The sequence below is a fragment of the Lycorma delicatula genome, chromosome 6 (assembly GCF_047948215.1).
Source record: "Lycorma delicatula isolate Av1 chromosome 6, ASM4794821v1, whole genome shotgun sequence".
Classification (NCBI taxonomy): domain Eukaryota; kingdom Metazoa; phylum Arthropoda; class Insecta; order Hemiptera; family Fulgoridae; genus Lycorma; species Lycorma delicatula.
The window spans coordinates 114833031-114853459 of NC_134460.1; the positions used below are offsets into that span (position 1 = coordinate 114833031).

The 20429-nt window shown below is 30.2% G+C and overlaps 1 protein-coding gene across 1 annotated transcript in view; it reads right to left on the bottom strand.

The window, feature by feature from the left end:
- LOC142326916 (roundabout homolog 2-like) overlaps positions 1-20429 on the bottom strand; it is a 677975-nt gene that overhangs the window by 321464 nt on the left and 336082 nt on the right. Inside the window, exon 2 of the mRNA XM_075369647.1 lies at positions 7101-7400. Coding sequence (XP_075225762.1) covers positions 7101-7400 — 300 coding nt within the window. The remainder of the gene's footprint in view (positions 1-7100; positions 7401-20429) is intronic.

A 20429-nucleotide genomic window follows, 5' to 3' on the forward strand; every position in this document is an offset into this window, starting at 1 on the left:
TGTAAACAAATTATATTTCTTACTGAAGGCTCGTTTAGCTTGTGCTATTCGGCATTTTATATCGCTCCTGCTTCGTCCATCTTTAGTAATTTTACTTCCCAAATAACAAAATTCTTCTACCTCCATAATCTTTTCTCCTACTATTTTCACATTCAGCGGTCCATCTTTGTTATTTCTACTACATTTCATTACTTTTGTTTTGTTCTTGTTTATTTTCATGCGATAGTTCTTGCGTAGGACTTCATCTATGCCGTTCATTGTTTCTTCTAAATCCTTTTTACTCTCGGCTAGAATTACTATATCATCAGCAAATCGTAGCATCTTTATCTTTTCACCTTGTACTGTTACTCCGAATCTAAATTGTTCTTTAACATCATTAACTGCTAGTTCCATGTAAAGATTAAAAAGTAACGGAGATAGGGAACATCTTTGTCGGACTCCCTTTCTTATTAGGGCTTCTTTCTTATGTTCTTCAATTGTTATTGTTGCTGTTTGGTTCCTGTACATGTTAGCAATTGTTCTTCTATCTCTGTATTTGAACCCTAATTTTTTTAAAATGCTGAACATTTTATTCCAGTCTACGTTATCGAAAGCCTTTTCTAGGTCTATAAACGCCAAGTATGTTGGTTTGTTTTTCTTTAATCTTCCTTCTACTATTAATGTGAGGCCTAAAATTGCTTCCCTTGTCCCTATACTTTTCCTGAAACCAAATTGGTCTTCTCCTAACACTTCTTCCACTCTCCTCTCAATTCTTCTGTATAAAATTCTAGTTAAGATTTTTGATGCATGACTAGTTAAACTAATTGTTCTGTATTCTTCACATTTTTCTGCCCCTGCTTTCTTTGGTATCATAACTATAACACTTTTTTTGAAGTCTGATGGAAATTCCCCATTTTCATAAATATTACACACCAGTTTGTATAATCTATCAATCGCTTCCGGTTAATAGTTAAAAAATTTAATTGGTTATTGAGCCGTAGTTTATTTGTACCGAATCGCTGTATTTTTCCTCGAATATACGGTAAACCCAAATATTCGTGTATCTCAATTTTCCTTACGAATTGAAGCGCTTCTCCTCCGTAATTTGTTTTGGAATGGTTTTATTTCTCGACGTTGCTGCTGCTTGTAGTATCCCACAGGTCCAAATTGGTTTCAGAATAGTCATTTGCAACAACTGCTTGTTAGATAATAAAAGCTGTGATCTCCTGCTCAGCGACCAGTAAATTTTCTAAAACTTAATATTCCGTTGTTTTTTCTTTTCCCTTACATGGACTTTCTACGTCAGATGACGATCGATCAAAATAAAGACCAAGGTACCGTATTCTTTGAGTATACAATATGAAAACACAATCGAGATGGACCAGTAGGCATTCTCCTCTCCACGATGCTGTCACATGACTAGGCTTCGTAATCTTTTATCTAGATAACCAGCCGATGATTAAAATGGATGACTATCCGTTATAACGGATAGATTGTATTTATTCAATTTAAGGTTTAAATATATTAAAAATATATTATGTGATAAAACTCTTACTGTCAATCTTTTTCTATTTAATATTAGTGATTTGATTACAAATCTAATCCGATTGTAATTTTCTTTTGAACAAACATCAACAATGGAAAAAATTACATGTAATACTAATAGTAATAATTCTTAGTATTATTTCGGCCGCACATAATTTGAAGGCGATATTCTTTACACCTTTAATCAATCTTAACGATTGACATTCCAAACCAACAAGTATCAAGACATTGAACGATATCGAGTAACATTAAAATCAAATATTTGCAAATACATTTTCCAAACCAAAAACATTTGAAGTGTATGCACAAAAGTAATAATACATTTAATATTATTATTTTAATATATTTACACGGGATATGTCAATATTTCTCAGAAATTAAATCGTAATATCTCATCTTAAAATTATTCATAATAATTTATTTTGGTAAATATAATTATTTTCTATTCCTAATATATATGTTGCAACCTGTTCAACTTTGAGACAATAAGTAACCATAAGGCCCAACGAAATGTGGGTGGTATATATGACGTGAAAATGATATTTAATATTGTATAGATTTAGACCGACCATTCCTGAGATGTGTGGTTACCACAAAAGTTGAATATTAGACGGTATTCAGTGTCTAATATTCAAATCCGTATAAAAGTAACTTTCCTTTACTAGGATTTGAACTTTAAAACCTTGGACTTTGAAGATCAGCCTTATTTTAGGTAAATAAAATTAAAAAAAGATTCATAAAAACTGTAAGAAAAACAATTAATTAAGCGATAAAAAAGCGTAGTAGTTAGTAGTAACATTTGTTTTCACAAAGTTGTTGGAACAGGCGTGTTGTGGTTGCCTCACCTTGATTCAAGCTGTGATTCCTGACTAGAGTATGGATAATTTATAACCAGTCAACCTGTCAAACTCACCATAATCAGAATTTTGTCTAATACGGCTTAGTAGTTCTTAATTATTACTCGTATAAATAAATTACTGATTTTATTATACGTTTAATAATAAATGCTTCTTTTTATAATTAAAAATTTTTATCATAAACAGTTTATCGTTTTTTTATGCTATCCCTAATAATTTTGTGATTATTCATCGTTATTCTTCAGTAGCAAAGTCTTATGTGGTTCCCTAATTTTTCGTTGGTTTTTCAATAGATTATCGGCACACATCTTTCATAAATAGTTATAGTTCTGTTCCGTAACATCATGTCTAAAAAAAATTGTTCTTTTATACCGCTTGAACATAACTGCAGCTTTAAGGGATGCTCTTAACTCAGGTTCTCTTCCTTATTTATACCTACAGCACCTGATATGCCAGGTCTAACAATCTTATCTACCAGACAGCATCTAAGGAATTGGATGTTCATTCTCATATAAACGCATTTCGTGAAGAGTACGATGATTTTAAAAAATCAAACGGCTTTTTCCTTCGAATCAATATCCCTAACTATTTCAAACAGTAAAATATCCGCTATGAAGTCATACTTTGTACTCGATATCGCGACTAGAGTAAACTATTTAACTGGGTTAGCTAACATTATTTTAATAAGTGAATAAGAAGATTCAGTTGCGTTCAGGGACAAGAATGTACGTTATCTTGGTTAATTATCTTTCTTTCAGTAAGTAACCATTATGATGCCAGAAACATTAACATTGGCATTTACAATATCGGTAATTTAATTATTATTTTATTACAAGATAAATATTTCAGCGACAACTAATATTGAACAAGTTAGAAAAAATATTATTCTGATATAGAAAGAACTATATGGATAAAAAATCGTCATCTCACAATTTTCAGTCGTTGCGTAAACGTGGTGAAGTGCTCGTTTTACGTGCTGATGGTTGTAGGACCGAAAATCGGGAATTCCATAAACACATTTAAAAAAAGAGAGACGAAAAAAGGTAAATGTAGGGTGACGGGGACATAATGGGAATAGATCCCAGTTTTTTCAACAAAATACATCATAAAAATTTATCGTATATTTTCATTCAAAACAAATACTAAATATGATATTTCACTGTACAAAAGAAGAAAATTAATAATAAATCCTACATAAAAATAATAAAGATTAAAAAATACCTTTAACGTTATTTAAAAATAAAAATAAATTAAAAATTATAGAATATAATTTGTTTCTTTTAAAGATTACAAAGCTTAATTAAATATTGTGTATTATAGGCAAATAAATGTGAAAAGTGGTAATTAATAATTATAGTAATTAAATACCAAAATTCGTAAAATATACGAAAGTATAATAAATTTAAAAAAACGTAATTAACCAATACTGATTTTTCTGCAAACAATAAGCGCTAATAATAATCAATTTTTCAAAATCACATTATGAATTATAATAAACAAAATAATATGTTAAAAATAACATCTAATGAACACCTTGTTTATTTAAAAATCTTCCCTCTAATACACATTTGTTTAATTTGTATGAAAAATATTTTTTATAGTATTGAATTTAATCAATATGTCACTGCTTATAAATGAGTATTATTGTTTTAAAAAAAAATACATATTTTAGGTTAAATTACTCTTTCTATACTGTCATTACTGTGGCCTCAAAACGATAAAAATTATTTCATATGATAGTATATTATTTCAAGATATTTTAATAGAATTATAAAAGAAAACTTCCTGATAAATAATGGAATAAAACTGTCAAAAAACACTTTAAAATTATCATCGATCTTATGAGTACCCACCAGTGAAAAAATATAGTAACGTTTAGTATTTATATTCTTTAATACAACATTTTCTGAAAGCGTATTCATAGGAACAAGTTAAAATTATTATGAACGTTTCCCTTATATGAAATTTTTTTTTTTGAGGGGGAATACCACTTATGTACGCCCCATAAGTGGCAGTGTCGGATTCGCCAGAGGTTCCACAAGGTGTTAATTAAAATGCGTATGTGTTCCTGCGCGCTATCGACTAAACCTAAACTACCTTACCAACTCTACCCGTCCGGGACAAGACCGACATTGAAGCATTACCACAGCCCTGGCGTGTGCCTTCGTACTCAGGGGATTCAGAGTCCCCGAGCGTCTTCACCGTCGCCGATCCACGCAAGCGCGGACCAGCGACAGCTCAGCATGGAGCTGTCCTTCACCCCTTCATCCTCCAGACGTGCTCTTCTGCCTCTTTCAGAGGACTTTTCACAGAGACTATCATTCCGCTGGCGGTACTGTAGAAATCCTACTGAATACGTAGATCAGTCAGTCAGCATTCCAGTTCTTTCTTCTATTTCCTTCGTACTGAGATTATTTTCTATTATACTTGATACCAGTTCCCATTGTGCAGTTTCTTTCAACATAAATTCACAACATAAATATTAAATTTTCTGGTGTCAAGCTGGCTAGTTCAGGCAAGACCCTGAAAGCATTCCATCCATCATAAAGAACACATATTCCGCAGTATCTTCCGCTCCACAATATATATAATCAGGTGAGGATCTTTTAAACCTGTTTAGGTATGCCCCAAATCCCCCATGGCCTGAAAGGAACAATGTGAGGAAATATGACCCCCCACACCTCCACCGGACTATGGGTTCAAGTCTGGGAATCAGGCGCCTAGGCCACGCTCCTTTAATTGAGGCCGCTCAGGTCGCCTGCAATTCTTCCAGCAGTATGTGGTTTGCCTGTTTCCTGGGAACCCCATCATAAATTCTGGAATCAAATTCATTCTGAGGTTGATCGGTGGCACACCGGCTATTACTCTGACTGATTCCCCGGATACTATTTGGTATGCCGTAGCAGACGCGATTGTCAGTCTACGCTGGAATGACTGTAAAACCCCACACCTCCTCTTAATTTCTTGAACTGACCTCCAAGCCGGGGTCGCATATACCCTTAAGTATATATTAAAGATCCTATAAATATATATTAAATATACCATATACCCTTAAATGAAACTGAAAAAACATTACTTATTGAGTTAAACATTGTCTTTCTCTCTCATGAGATATTAGAGGTCAGTATATCAGGAATTTTGAATTTTTCTTATAAAGAATTACTGATTGATTTAATGGAAATCTATCCCAACTATATAATTTTCAAATGCGTCTCTAGTTTCCTACATCAACGTCATACGTCTATGTTTTCCTTTCACCACTGATTTCAATGGATAAATATATATTGTATGAGAACATTTAAACGATTAAAAATTATGGATGACATTTTTATCCTAAGCATCACAAAAATTATGACTATTTCTCATTTAGGTACGTAAATAGAAGAGATGTGAAAAAATTATTATAAAGTTTTTCATTAAATTGACAGTAATGAAACTAATATAGGTTATATTGTTAGAGAACTTATATGAGCTTATGACCTTCCCCTTCCAAATAGTGATGTAGTTTAGCTGATAATATACAAATATGTTCGAAAAAATTATTAAGATAAAATATTTGTTTTTTTTTTGTTTTTTTTTAGAAAGGTGACATATACCATTAGATTGATGCTAGCTGCTCCCAGATTTCCCTCATTTGAACTCCTCGCTTTGCTTCTACGCCAGTCAAAACAATAAGTTGGTTTTCTCATTCGATTACGTGAAAGCATTTATAAACGGAATTGTTCACTTTTACTAAATTCTTATCATATAAGAGAAGCACTTTTATTAATATGCATCAAGAACGTCAAGAAAGAAATTATATAAAATTAACTTTATTAAAGTGTAGAAATAATAAGAATAATTTCTTTGTTTCTTATCTGTTGCAGTGATATAAAGTGGAAAATAAAAATTTAAAGTTTTAGGGAAGTTCAAATAAAACAGTTTTTCCTTTTTGGAAATGGAGTTGTTTTGTTAGTACAAACTGAAAATATTAGAATAAAGTAAAAATTTGACTATAAAACTCTGAGAGATAATAAAATTTTATCATGCGATATTGATGGCATAAATGTGTGTGATATTTATAAAAATATCACCTATAAATTACTACCGCCCATGAGTTACAACATCACAATTCTGAGACAAGTGTGACTCAATTATTCAACTCCACACCGAATATATCAAATCTTAGTCATTTTATTATCTATCTAATAATATACCTTCTCTTAGTACTTCCAAATATTTAAAATTTTCCTGGTAGTGTTATTTTTTAAGAGTAACTTTGACAGAAATTATAATCTATTTTAAATGTATATGTATATTCAACATATGTTGACCAAAACAAATATCTCCTTTTAATTTTAATTAGTTTATATTAATCATCACGTCGGAAGAAAAAAATTATTTCATAACTAATTAACTGTTATCAAGTAAAAATAACATTTATAATGGTAGTAAACATTAGCCAAGAGGAAAATTTATTACTGTTAGCATTAAAATGAAGTTATAGTGGGCGGATGTAACATACCATATTTTCCCCTTTTGTAAATATATTTAAAAGGGTGTTCCTAACGACGTATATACATTTTTACTATAATCCACTTCTACAGACAACATATATATTCTAATAATATATGAATTTTAAATATTTTATTAAATACACATAAAATACAAAAATTACTTCGTTACGTTAAATTATAATTCATCAATTTTATAATTTTAATTAAAATCTTTATTACTTACCGGCAACCTGTAATGTAGCATTTCGACTAGTAGCTGATCCAGCGATATTTCTAGCGACACACCAGTACACACCATCATCATGCTCTTTTTTGCCATGTAATGCTCTTAAGAAGAAAAGAGAACCGGCTGGAAGTAAAACGCGATGCGAATTCGGTGATACTTCAAGAGGAGCACCATCTTTCCACCACTCAATTGTTGGATCTGGACGCCCTTCTGCTTTACAGTTTAATGTTACTGGTTCATTTTTTGGCACCACCATATCAGCTGGGTGCTCTGTGATTCTAGGTGACCGATACTGACCTGAAAAAAGAAATTTAGTTTTAAAATTTGTTTTTTATATAAATTAATTTACACAGAAATATGTACAATAAATTTACAGCTTTTTTTTGTGCTTCGGAAAGGATATGTTTTAGTATTCCTCTCATTAACGACTGAAGTAAGTCCTCTGTAATCGGATTACCAAATTCTCAGTTCTCTAAAAGGAAGTAGTGTAGTTACAATTTTGGAATTATTATTCGATTATTATAATAATCGGTTAAAACCATCATTTTTTTTACAGTCTTCTTCAGGCTCAGAATTTATTCTACATGTACAACAATCTCCTGATAATTTAGGATACATGACAAAGTAACGTCGCTATTTATTTTACTGATTTCGACGTCTTGTTTGCTGACGATACGACTCTAGCCATTGACGCTTGGCATTAACAAAGGTACTTAGATCTGATATCAGGTATTAGATCTGATCATCGAGTGGCTAGCAAAATGGAGGATACAAGTAAATTCCGTGTAAGTCACGTCACATTACGTTTGCATTGAGGACCCGTGACTGTCCTGAAGTCCATCTGAACGTGGTCGTCATCGTACATTCAGACCGGGTTTGATACCTTGTGCTCCACCTTGATAGTTGTTTAACGCGGAAGTACCGCGTAAAAAAAAGAAGGAAGCAACTTAACATCTAATATAAGAGGCTTGTTCGGTAGAAACTCGGACTTGTTGTCCAAAAAAATTTGATATACAAAGTGATCCAAAAACCGGTTTGAAAATATGAAATGCAGCTATGGGGAACGACGTGCAAATGTAACGTTGAGATTATAAAAGTTTTCAGAACAAGTTGGTGATATCCATTGCAGAGGCACAGTGGTTCCCTTGGATATAGGAAATTCACGACTACCTTGGATTGCCTTTTCTTCGTGATATCAAATTGTACAGTTTAAGTGATTAGACAGAAACATGAACTTTCTAGCAATTAATCTCCTAGACAAGAGTGAAGATGTCCAGCGGCTGAAATGCCAACACGTGCTGGACTTGGGATAGTTGAATGATACTTGAACTGGTTAGGCATCAGACATGTAATAAATGATTTTATCCTTAGTGATCACCTAGCGTCCTTCTTCTTCTTTCCATGAACTTGTTTTGCAGTTATTCTATTTATCTCTCTTTATTTTTAATAATGTTGCGGATTCTTTTCTGGTTTGTTTTTCACTAGATTATTGTGATCTCTTGATTTTTTGTGATCCAAACTAATGCAAGTGTGTTTGTTTAAAATAAATTGTTATATATATGTACTAGCAGACACGGAAATTCTTCGCTATTGCTAGATTTGAGTATGTGTGTGTGTGTGTACATATATATATATATATGTATATATATATATATTAAATGAATACAATTGAAAGGTTGATAAAACATGAACATTACGGAACTTCATAAAATTTAACCTTACCCTTTTTCCCTTTCTCATTTTCCCCCTTTTCTCATTTTAATTTTTACCATATTCCCTTTCCCCTTTTCCTCCCCCATTTCTCTTTCCTTCATCCTTTTTCACCTCTTTCCCCTTTTCCTTTTTCTCCTTTACTTTTTCTTTCCCTCGTTTTCCCTTTTTTATTTTTTCCATTTTCCCCTTCTTCCGTTTTACCTTTTTCGTTTTTTCCCTTTTCCGATTTTTCCCTTCTCCCTTTTTCCAGCGCGTAAATCGGGCCACTAGTTTTTTAGTCTATAGCCAACACACATATCGGAAACATTAAAATGGAATCGTAAAATATTTAGTATAGCGTGTGTTGCTTTTACGTCCAACAGATAACGCTGTTTTTCAAAAAAGCATGCTATTACCTGTGACAGGTAAAATTAGTATATAATAGTAGGTATATAAAAACACGCGCGTATTCGAATGCAACGTTGGGTCAAAATTTCAAAGCAGTCGGTGAAGAAATTTCGGAGTTTTAAGATTTTTAACAAACGAACAATTACATTTTTATTTATATAGATTGAGAGTGTATGCCGGAAACTCCTCTTCATGTGCTTTTTTTAATGCATTTTATTTGAGATCCCTTAATCAGAACCGATTATAAATGTCCGATTTATGAGAAAAAAAAATCTTTATCGTTTTTATTTGTTGTTTATTTAACACGAACAATCTTTTCTTCATGTATACTAAGTATGAAGATTGCACAAAATTATTTTTAATGCAGAGTATAGTTAATTTAGTTATGAAATAAATATAAAATTGAATGATGATTTGTTATCCAATCTGAAACTCTCACTTCTATTTTTACTTGGAAAATTAACTGTACTTACAGGTATAAAAATTAATTTTTAAGAACTCCTAATTTTCAAATAGCTAGTTCCTTTTAATTATTATAAAGGTATACAGAATAAGTAATATAATAATTTATAATTCTTATAAATTATTTCATTTGCATTTAAATATTTTTATTAAGGTTATGTTACAAATAAAGCTTTTTTTTTGACAACAGCAAGAAATATTATTTATTACTCAGTGTGTTGATGTATGAGTGTATTGTTCGTATATTGCCACATGTAATAAAAACTTATTTGCGCGTATTTAACAAGTTCATCCTCTGTTGATATATACATTGTATAAATCTCACTGTTTCAACTGAACTAGACTCGAGTCAGATTAAAAATGTCTATCAATTAAGTCTAGTACGCAATAATAGTATAAAAAAAAGTTTAAAAAACCCTTCAGCAAAAATGTAAATATATATGTGTTTGTTTATACAAAGCTTGAAAGACTTGCCAGCGGTGACTAGCGTTGACATTATGGCTGTCACCATGTTAACACTGGAATCCCTTATCTCCTGCATGATGTGAAAAATTCAGTCGCAGAAGTAAAAATGAAGTAATATTCAAGAAAAACCAGTTGGGTTTTTCTTCAAATTTTAATTATTTATAAAATAAATAAAATATGTTTAAGAATAAATTGCAACTCCTTAATTATCTTCTATGTTAATTTAACAAATTTAATGGAAGCCTACGTAAGACTTTTAGTATATATTTATACGACTTATATATATATTTTCAGTGTTTCTTTACAAATAAAAACAAAACAATAATTTAAACTTACTTTACAAAAAAAAAAATTGTAACAATAAATAAATCTGGATATAATTTATTAATTTAGTATATAATCTAGAAAATTGCAACATAACATCAGAATAAAATCACTTACAAAAAACAAAATTTTAAATGTACTTAACGTTCAATTTTCTTTTACCTTCTTTACTTTTATTTAAAGACCTTTTGCTGCGATCTCTGCGTCGTTGAGTAATAAAATTTAAATCTATCTCTCTGCGAAAGTGCATATCAGAAAGAAAAGAAAAAAAAATATTAAGAATTAAGTAACTTGAGAATTTTATTTTTACTTCCTTGTACGAAGTGAAGGAAGTATTGTGATCACGGAAAATTTCAGTTACCAAATTTTAGCGGAAATATCCATTTTGACCATCTCTGAATCAAATTTGTCTAGTTTCCCCGTGACGTCTGTACGTATGCACGTATATATATATATCTCACATAACTCAAAGCAGTTATCCGTAGGATGTCAAAATTTTGGATTTAGGACCGCTATAACATCCAGTTGTGCACCTCCCCTTTTGATTGCAATCGAAAGTGACTGACTGAACTGAAAGTGTCCACAAAAGCCCAAAATCCAAAAACAGAAAGTGATTGAATGAACCGAAAGTGTCCAAAAAAAGCCCAAAATCCAAAAAACATTTGAATTTTGAATTTTTCCATAACTGCAGTCATAAGCTTTCATTGTAATATTTTCAACGATATATCATATGAACTACTTATTTTCATTGGTTCCAGTTATAGCCATAGCCAAATAGAATTTTAATTAATGAAGTATTTGGATCTTAGGAGAAGGCACATCGGCTCGAATCAGACTTCATCTCCTCTCTTTTGTTTTTAACTATTTTTTCTTTAATTTATATAAATTGATTTTTTAATAATTAACCTCCAATCGTAAAAAAAAAAACATTACCATGAATAATAACTTTTAATTTTTTTTAATGAGTAGATGTGATTGTTAATAGGCATACGAGAAAGTCATGTGTTGTCCACTTCAGATTTTTATAAATAGCTGTAATACTGAAGCATTCAGTTCTTTTACGTCAACAGCAGGAAGTATTTGTTTTCTGAGTTTCCATATACAGTAACATACATAAATTTTTGTTTTTATTTTTTGTATTTTATGCTTTTAAAATCTTTTTTATTTAATTTTTTAAGTACGCTAGCGTCTGATTTTATTAATAAGAGTCAATAAACAAGTAATATAGTGGAGATAGCTATTTTAAAAAATTCAGTGGAAAATGTCTTCGAATGGCATCTGAACATGAAATCTAAGAAATTTGAAGCTCTGAGTACATGATTAAAGAGTGAAGCAAAAAGTTATTACTGATTATAAAAGTGGAGTATGAGAAGTAATATTTAATTGAGAACGATCCCGTCTTGTAACGGTATCCTATCAAAAGGAGGCAATTAAGTTATAACTCATTTAAAGTTTAAGACAAATACGAATAAAGACGATTTAAGATATTGACTATGAAACGTTACTAGCTAGGGATTCATGGGTATGTAAAGATAAACATGATGTTTAGAAAAAATAATTATCCGAGTTAGAAATAAAGAAATATTTAATATAACTGCGCAAATATTATCAAAGCGTTTAGAAATTAAATAATTATTAAAGAGTAATTAAATTATCTGTAAAATGATTAAATATATTTTCATAACAGACGCTTTTTTGTCTTAGAAAACAATTTAATGAATATCATGTTTTTAACCCTGAAATGGTTAAAAGACAATATACTGATTTGCTTAAAAAAATCTGAATAATGGAAAAGTACTCAGGTACAAAGAAGTCAATAAAAAAAGGCAAAAATGCAAAAAATCTATGAAAAATTACATTCTATTTTAATCTTTTTAAAAATGTATCAACTCTCCGGACATCTTTGTGTAAAAATAAATAAATAAGGAAATAAAAAAATAAAACAAAGCGATATATTCATTTTTTCGTATACGCTTAATTCTAACTATAATTAAAATCTACTGTCATAAAATCAAAATTATGGTTTAACACTTGTCAAGAAGTTTTTTAATGTAGGAGTTTTCTAATTAGCGGTTAGTTACGTGTATAATAATAAACTTTCCGAGTTTGTTATTTTCTAAAAGGATTTTTTTTAAGCTAAACTTATTTATGTTGCCACAAGAAAGGTTTACCAAATACAGTTTTATGGCATGTTTATAATATTCGATGTAGGCTCTAGTTCCCATTTCGTTAAAATTATGAAAATAAATTAAAAATACATTTAGACGAGGCGTAATAAAAAAAATAACGAGAATTTTTATTTTTATTAAAAAAAAAAAATTACTTATTCTGTTATAATAATATTATACTCTTCAAATTAGTCTTACAGATATGCGACACTTGTTCCATTGTTTCTTCTAATCCTCAAAATATTTATGGAAAGCATTTTTCGTGTAACCGTAAATTCACTAAGCGATTTTTGCTTTCTTGTTTGATGTTAAGGAAATACTGTGATCGCGTAAATTCTCGGTTTCTAGATTTCAACGGAAATATCCATTTTGACCATCCCTGAATCCATTTTGACTAATTTCGGCATGACGTCTGTACTTACGCATGAATCTCACATAATTCAAAAACTATTAGCCGTAGAATGTTGAAATTTTGGATTTAGGTCTGTTGTAACATCTAGTTGTGCACCTTCCCTTTTGATTGCAATCGACTGAATCAAAAGTGTCCAAAAAAGCCTAAAATCCAAACAAATTTGGATTTTGGCCTTTTTTGTAATTGCAGTAGTAAGCCCTAATTGATAAGTGGTACTTATCTTCATCGGTTCCAAAGTTATAGCCAAATAAAATTTTAATTAATAAAATATTTCGATCTTAGGGTAAGGCACATCGGCTCGAATCAGACTACCATCTCCTTTTTTTTTGTATTTTTTTTTATAATTTAAATATATTGATTTATTAATAATTATGAACCTATCACTGTAAAAAAAATATGATGAATAATAATTAAATAACGAAAAAAAAATTAAAAAATATCAGAAAGTTTTAATGAAATAAAATTTTATGTACTTTTCATTTAAAGAAAAATGTGTAAATGTAATTTAATGGGCGTACAAGAAGGTCATGTGTTGTCCACATCAGAGTTTTTCTTAATTTCACAGCTATCGTCCCAAATTGTCCTTTTAATAACAATCTCTTAGTCAGTGGGAGCAAGGAAAAATTGCATACTGCTTGTCTGGAGAATATGGAAGTTGCGGCATCAGTATGATGTTATTTTTTTAATAAATAAAAACGAATTAACAGTGATAAGTGTGCTGGAGTGTTATCAAGGTGCAAGGTCTAATAATTCTTTGCCAGATTTATTATGGTAAGCCCACCGGGCCGTTCTAATGGTAAACTCTTCTTCAGAAATCACTTGTTTAAGAGCTGATTTTCGAAGTCGAAGGTTCTTATATTCAAATTCTATTAAAGGTTGGTTGCTTTTATTTGGTTTTGAATCTAGTGGATACCGGTGTATTTTGGTTGATGAGATTTAGTTAACCACACATCTCAGGAACGGTCAGCCTGAGTCTGTACAAGACCCACTTCATTTACATGTAATACATATTATCCTCAACTCATTCAGCCGGTGATAGGGTATTTTTCTGTTGAACAGATTGTAACGTACATATTAGGAAAAATAAAAATTTGTTGTAGTTTTTCTTCCGATTGTATCACGTAAACGGCGCAAAACTGTGATAAGAATTCGTAATTACATTATAATCTAAAAAATAATAAAGAGGACATTTTTAACATTCAATCGAACTCGGCGTGCTTTTTTCGGTCTTGGTTTTTCAGGAAGCTTTTCAGAACTGGATTTTTGTTTTGAAATCATAACCGCATACCACCCACGATTCGTTACTCTGTAATGTATCTTTAGTGAAAATTACAACTCTTCTGAAAAAACTTTGCAACTATTCATTTCATATCCAAAATGACACAATCCATAAGAAAGTCGCATCTCTGTAATATGACTTCATGATTAACAATCAAGATATTCTTTATTATATCGATTATTTTTCATCAGTTGATAAGTTAGGACGTCCAACCCTTTTGCCTTCTTCAACATCTTTATTGTATAGCCTTCTCGAAATTGTTTGTACCACTCATAAACCATTGGTATTGACATAATATTCTCACTAAATTCCTTCTATAACATATTTATCGCATTACAAAATTTATTCCATTTTTAACCCAAAAATTTTATTGAAATCTTTTACTCTTTCATTTTAAAACAAAATAAATCGCCAATCATAATAAAATCCTTCTTAATTAATCGGCTACCAAATTTCTACTACACGTCAAATATGACTATAATATATACATTGCGAATTAAATCCTGCCACTGCGTAGGATAAAGACGAACGTAGTTAAAAAAAAAAAAAAACCGTAGCGCGCAGAAGTAAAACATTGTGATTATCTTTTATTTTTTTTTTAACCTCCGGAACCACCGTTAGGTACTGCTTCAGAGGATGAGATGAATGATTTGTAGCATGTGAACATCCATGCCTAACCGGGATTCGAACCCGGGGAATGAATAGCCGAAATGCTACCACTCGTGCCACGGAGGCCGGCATCGCTTAATTCACCTCGTAGGTATTGATTGTAGCCCTATTACAGTATTATAAATTCCAATAATATCTATTAGAAGATTTATAATGTGTAAGATTTAAGATCTTACACATTATAAATCTTCTAATAGACGAAATGGGTGTATTAGATAGAAACCAATAAACTTATTTATATCTATAAAAAATATTATTATAATTTTAAATTTAATTTTTTAAGTAAAAATAACATACATGAATAAATAAATCTTATTAAATTGATTAATTAACACATAAAAAATAAATAAAATCAGTATATATTTTATTGTTAAAATTTTTCATTTGTGTATGAATGAGATTGATTTTAAATATTTATATATATATATTTTTTAAATTAACTGTTGTCCGTTTATTAATGATTATCTCTAGCTTGAATGTGATAATATGATGTAGAAAGTTTCTGGTTTAAATTCAGGATTCAAATCTGAAAGTATCAGAAAAAATGTGGAAATATTAAAATGTACATCAAATAAATTAATACGTCAGTTAATTACATTTTTGAGAATTATTACTTCCTTGTACAAAGTAAAGAAAATATAATCGCGAAAAATTTCGATTGTCAGATTTCAATGGAAGTGTCCATTTTGACCATCCCTGAATCCATTTTGACTAGTTTCGGCGTGACGTTTTTACGTACGTGTGTATCTCGCATAACTCAAAAACGACTAACCGTAGAATGTTAAAATGTTGGATTTAGGACTGTTGTAACATCTAGTTGTGGACTTCCCCTTTTGATGGAAATCAACAGGACCAAAAGTGTCCAAAAAGCCCAAAATCTCCAAAAAAAACTGTATTTTAGCCAAATAAAATTGTAATTTATGAAATATTTAGATCTTACAAGGTGAAGGCACATCGGTTCAAATCCGACTTCATCTACTTTTTTAACTTTTTTTTAAAATTAAAATATTGTTTTATAAATAATTATTAATCTCTGATAGTATTAAAAAATTTACAAGAAATAATAATTCAATAATAACAATTAAAAAAAAACATGAAAAAATATCAAAAGTTATTAATGTAATAAAATTTTATGTACTTTTCATTTAAAAAAACTGTGTATATGCAATTTAATAGCCGTACAAGGAAGTCATGTGGTGTCCACATCAATTTTTTTTAGTTTTACAAGACTGATTTTGGATGAATTTAGTTCAACTTGGATGATTTTAGCGTTAAACTGTCGACCTTCACACCAATCTGACGGCCCGCTAAACTGTCGACCTGATTGTTCGTCGACAATCTAAACGTCCTATTAACTTCGGAGTTCTAGCAATTCAGCTTGTAAGTCTCGGGTTTGAATCACAGTCTGGTCTGATTTGTATTTATAATTCGTTAAAAATTTTCCATATTTTACTCCCGAGCATAAACACTAAAATTATCTGAGTAATTAATCATCTAAAAAACGGTAAATATCTCTCATAATTGTAACTAAATTTAATGTTTTATGAAACGACAAAAAATTTACATAAGGAATAAATTGGTTCCATAATAAAATATCTAGTTCAAATTACACCTACATGGTTTTTTATATTATTCAAATTTGATGGTAGCAAAACTTTTCTTTAATTATTTTAATAAGAAATCAGAATAAAAACAGGTTGAAAGAATATGAAAATGAGTATAATCAGCAATCAATATTGTTACTTTTTAACAAACAAATACTGATACTTCTAATCAAAGATAAGTAGGCTATGGTGAGTTGTCACCCTAAATACTTCATTGATGTAAATAAATATAACTAACAGACCAAGCAACATTGCAACTTTTCTTGTTCTTGTTTGTATTTTATTGTTAGTGTTTTAGGTTAATTAATTAAATTGTACCAATATTTTGTTTTTGTTTATGTTAACTTATCTATAAATAGAAATATTAAGAGTTATAATTATAATAAATTAAAAAAAAAAATAAGTAGGCTAATTTTCATGGTAAAACTGATATTCAGCTTGTAATCATTTCAGTCCAAATTCATAATTTTTTAATCCTATTGATCTGAAATAACTGTCAGTTATAACAAACAAAAATAAAAGACCGGTAAAAAAAAAAAATAGATTTAAAAATTATTCCCTAAACTACCAAGACTATATTTATGTTTAATCATAAAAGATAAAATTTTAATATTTTAGAACATTAAAAAATTATTTTTGATGTTACATCTCTTTTGGCGCGTTAGGAGATACTGACCAGAATGTATTTTCAGCAAATTACGGAAGTTGCGCGCGCCGATGTAACACACCATGAAGATTTGGGCAGGCCCAAGTGGATCAGTTTGCAGTGTCTAATTCAGTCAGACGTTCAATGCAATTAGCACGAGTTGTAAACATAACAGATATTGAGTCGTAATAAATATATATTTATATATATGGATTTCTGAAGACGGATATTTTAAACTGTGAATATTATTGTTCATATTCATAAAACTTTATTTATATTGCAGCATATATTCACTTTTTTGTGAAAATTGTGTATCAAGATTTGAGGTTATATTTATGTAACTATTACTTTTTATAAGTAAAATTATATTTTTTAATGACACAGAAAATAGCACACACCAAATAAGTTCTTGAATTTTAATAAATAATTTTAAATTTACCAAAAACAATTTTTTGATAAAATACACTATTATAAAATAAAACTATTTGTATCGTATTTTTCTTATCTTAAGCCGCTCATAACCCTCGTGCCTATTCAATCGTTATCCGAAGAATTAGTGGAACTAAACTAATCAAAATATATTTGATTAACTTTATTTTATATGACAACGAACACTTCAATACTTTTTAAACTGTATAAAATAAATATTATTTAATTTTTTAAAATTTAATTTAGTTTTTTATATTTAATTTAACTGTTATTTATTCAAACTTTTATTCATAGTATTTAATGTTTTAATGTTGTCTATCGATCGTTTGAGACTCGGTTCAAATTTGTTTGATTGCGTAAAAAAATTCTTATTTTATTCACGCCAAAGAAGTATAACTTCTTACGTGAGTACATAAGTACACACGAGCTTTTTTTACTAAATAATTAAATGGGAAGGAATCAAACATTAAATGTCTTTTTTAAAAGAAACAACTTTAATAATATTAATTATGCAATAATATAATACGCAATTATTTATTATTAATATAAAATATTAAGATATTTTGAAAATCAGCTCGAACATTCAAAAAAACTTACTGTAATGTTAGTTTTCATGATGTTAGTGTTACAAGAATCTTAATTGAGCAACTTGTTTAGCGTTTTCTTGTATTAATATACAAATTGACGAACTTTACAAGATGGATTACACTTTGAAATAAGTTTGGTAATTCCACAAGGGAAATATGACAGGAGTGTACATACAGTTTGCAGCTTGCTAGTTTACGTTAGTTGCTACAGCCTGACGTAATATAAGTACAAGACTACGATTATTTAACTAAATGTTTGTTGTTAAAAGAAACTACAGACAGTAATCTGTTAATATTTATAAAATTACTCTATCACAAATAATATATTTACATTTGTAAATTGAAATTAACAATATTCATCTGTGACAAAAAGTGAAATTTAATTGCTCTAATTTTATTCTTAAAAATAAAAAGAATTTGACAAAAGAAATTATTTTTGTACATATTAATCCTCAAACATTTTTAATATCCTACTTTTATCTCACCTATAATCCCCTTTAGGGATGGATGAGTTCCTTATACAAATATTATAAGTAAAAATAAAGATATTTGAATAATTAAGGATATTATAAACATTACCCTTTATATTACTGCCTCAATGCGATTTTAACAACTGAAAATATCGGTTTTTTATTGTACAAACAGAATAAAATTCAAGTAAAATTGGTTAAAAATTAAGATATAAAATTCACCAAAATGCAATCGGTCAATAAATAGCCTCTGGGACTTTAATTGCTCTTAAAGTTTTGAAGACGAGTAAAATGTTTTTTTAATAAAGTATATTTATGTATGATATGTGTGTATGTTTGTCGGCCTCCGTTTGATTTTATATTTTAGAGATGACACCAAATATATTCACAAAATTAGGAGGTTGCATGAGTGGATTCAATTAAATAATCTGATGAAAGGGTATATTTAAAATCAGGTTGAACTAAAGAAACAATTTTAAATCATATTAAATATTGTACTTAAAAGAATGATATAACCGTTGATAATAAATTATACGGAATACTTTAAGAAAATGATATAATCACGTATAAAAAATACGATCACTTAAAGACGGTTATTCCCTTCGAAGGGCTAAAAAGAACCTTTAAAAGACTCCTCCACTCACGTTTCCTTCTTTGAAGGTTTCGGATGGATCGTGGGCTCGGAGTGACGGAGAAAAGACTAACCGATTTGCTGCTTTTCACTGCAAAATATTTCAATCACTTGTACAGATTGCTGGAAAGGATGAAATCTTGGATTCTTAGACAGCCCGTTTCCTTTGAGTCTTCCAGTCAGACCATTTTCCGCGAAAAAAATACTGCGGGTAAGCAGGAAGGAGGGAAAGGCGAAGAAGGCCCCATGTTTTGACCTAGTCACTAATAAAATGCTTCTTTTGCTTCCTCTTAAAGCCATCCGGTACGTAACGCACATATTTAAAATAGTATACTACGAGTGATGTATTTTCCGATGGAATGGAAGGTCTCGCAAATGGTTGTGGTCCCGAATTCGGGCTAGCCGGCGCATGACGAATCATCGTATAGAACCATAAATCTGTTACCTGTGTTGCCAAAAATATTTGAAAGATCGTTTTTTCGGAGATGTAAGCGATTCTAAAGGAAGGTTGTCTCATTCCCGACCATCAGCTTGGTCATTCCACTGTTGAGCAGACGCAAATACTTTTTAATATCGTAAGCAAGTGCCTTGAGGAGAAAAAGTATTGTTCGCTTGCCTTTCTGGATGTCAATCAGGCTTTTGATAACATACGGCTGCCTGGTCAACTATACAAGTTAAAAAAGTGTCTCCCTCAGCCGTATTACTTAGTTCTACGTAGGTATATGGATGGAAGATTTTCTCAGGTTAAGTATGGTCAAAAACTGTATATATTCTTCAAAACTAAATCATTACTATTGTTTCTTTTGCTGACGATACGGCTATTCTGACTGTCAATATGAATCCAAATGTGACCTCAGCAACTTTGAAATCTGAATTGGATCAAGTCAACCAGAAGCTGGGAAAATGGAGGTTTAAGTATCAACCAAACGAAGCCGAGCACGTGACGTTCACCATGAGGAGAGGAGATTATCCAAGGGTCAACTTGGATGTCATTTTAATTCCGCTTACAAACAGCGTTAAATACCTGGGCCTTTACGCGGATCGTCGTCTGAAATCGAAGGTTCATGTATTAGAAAAAAG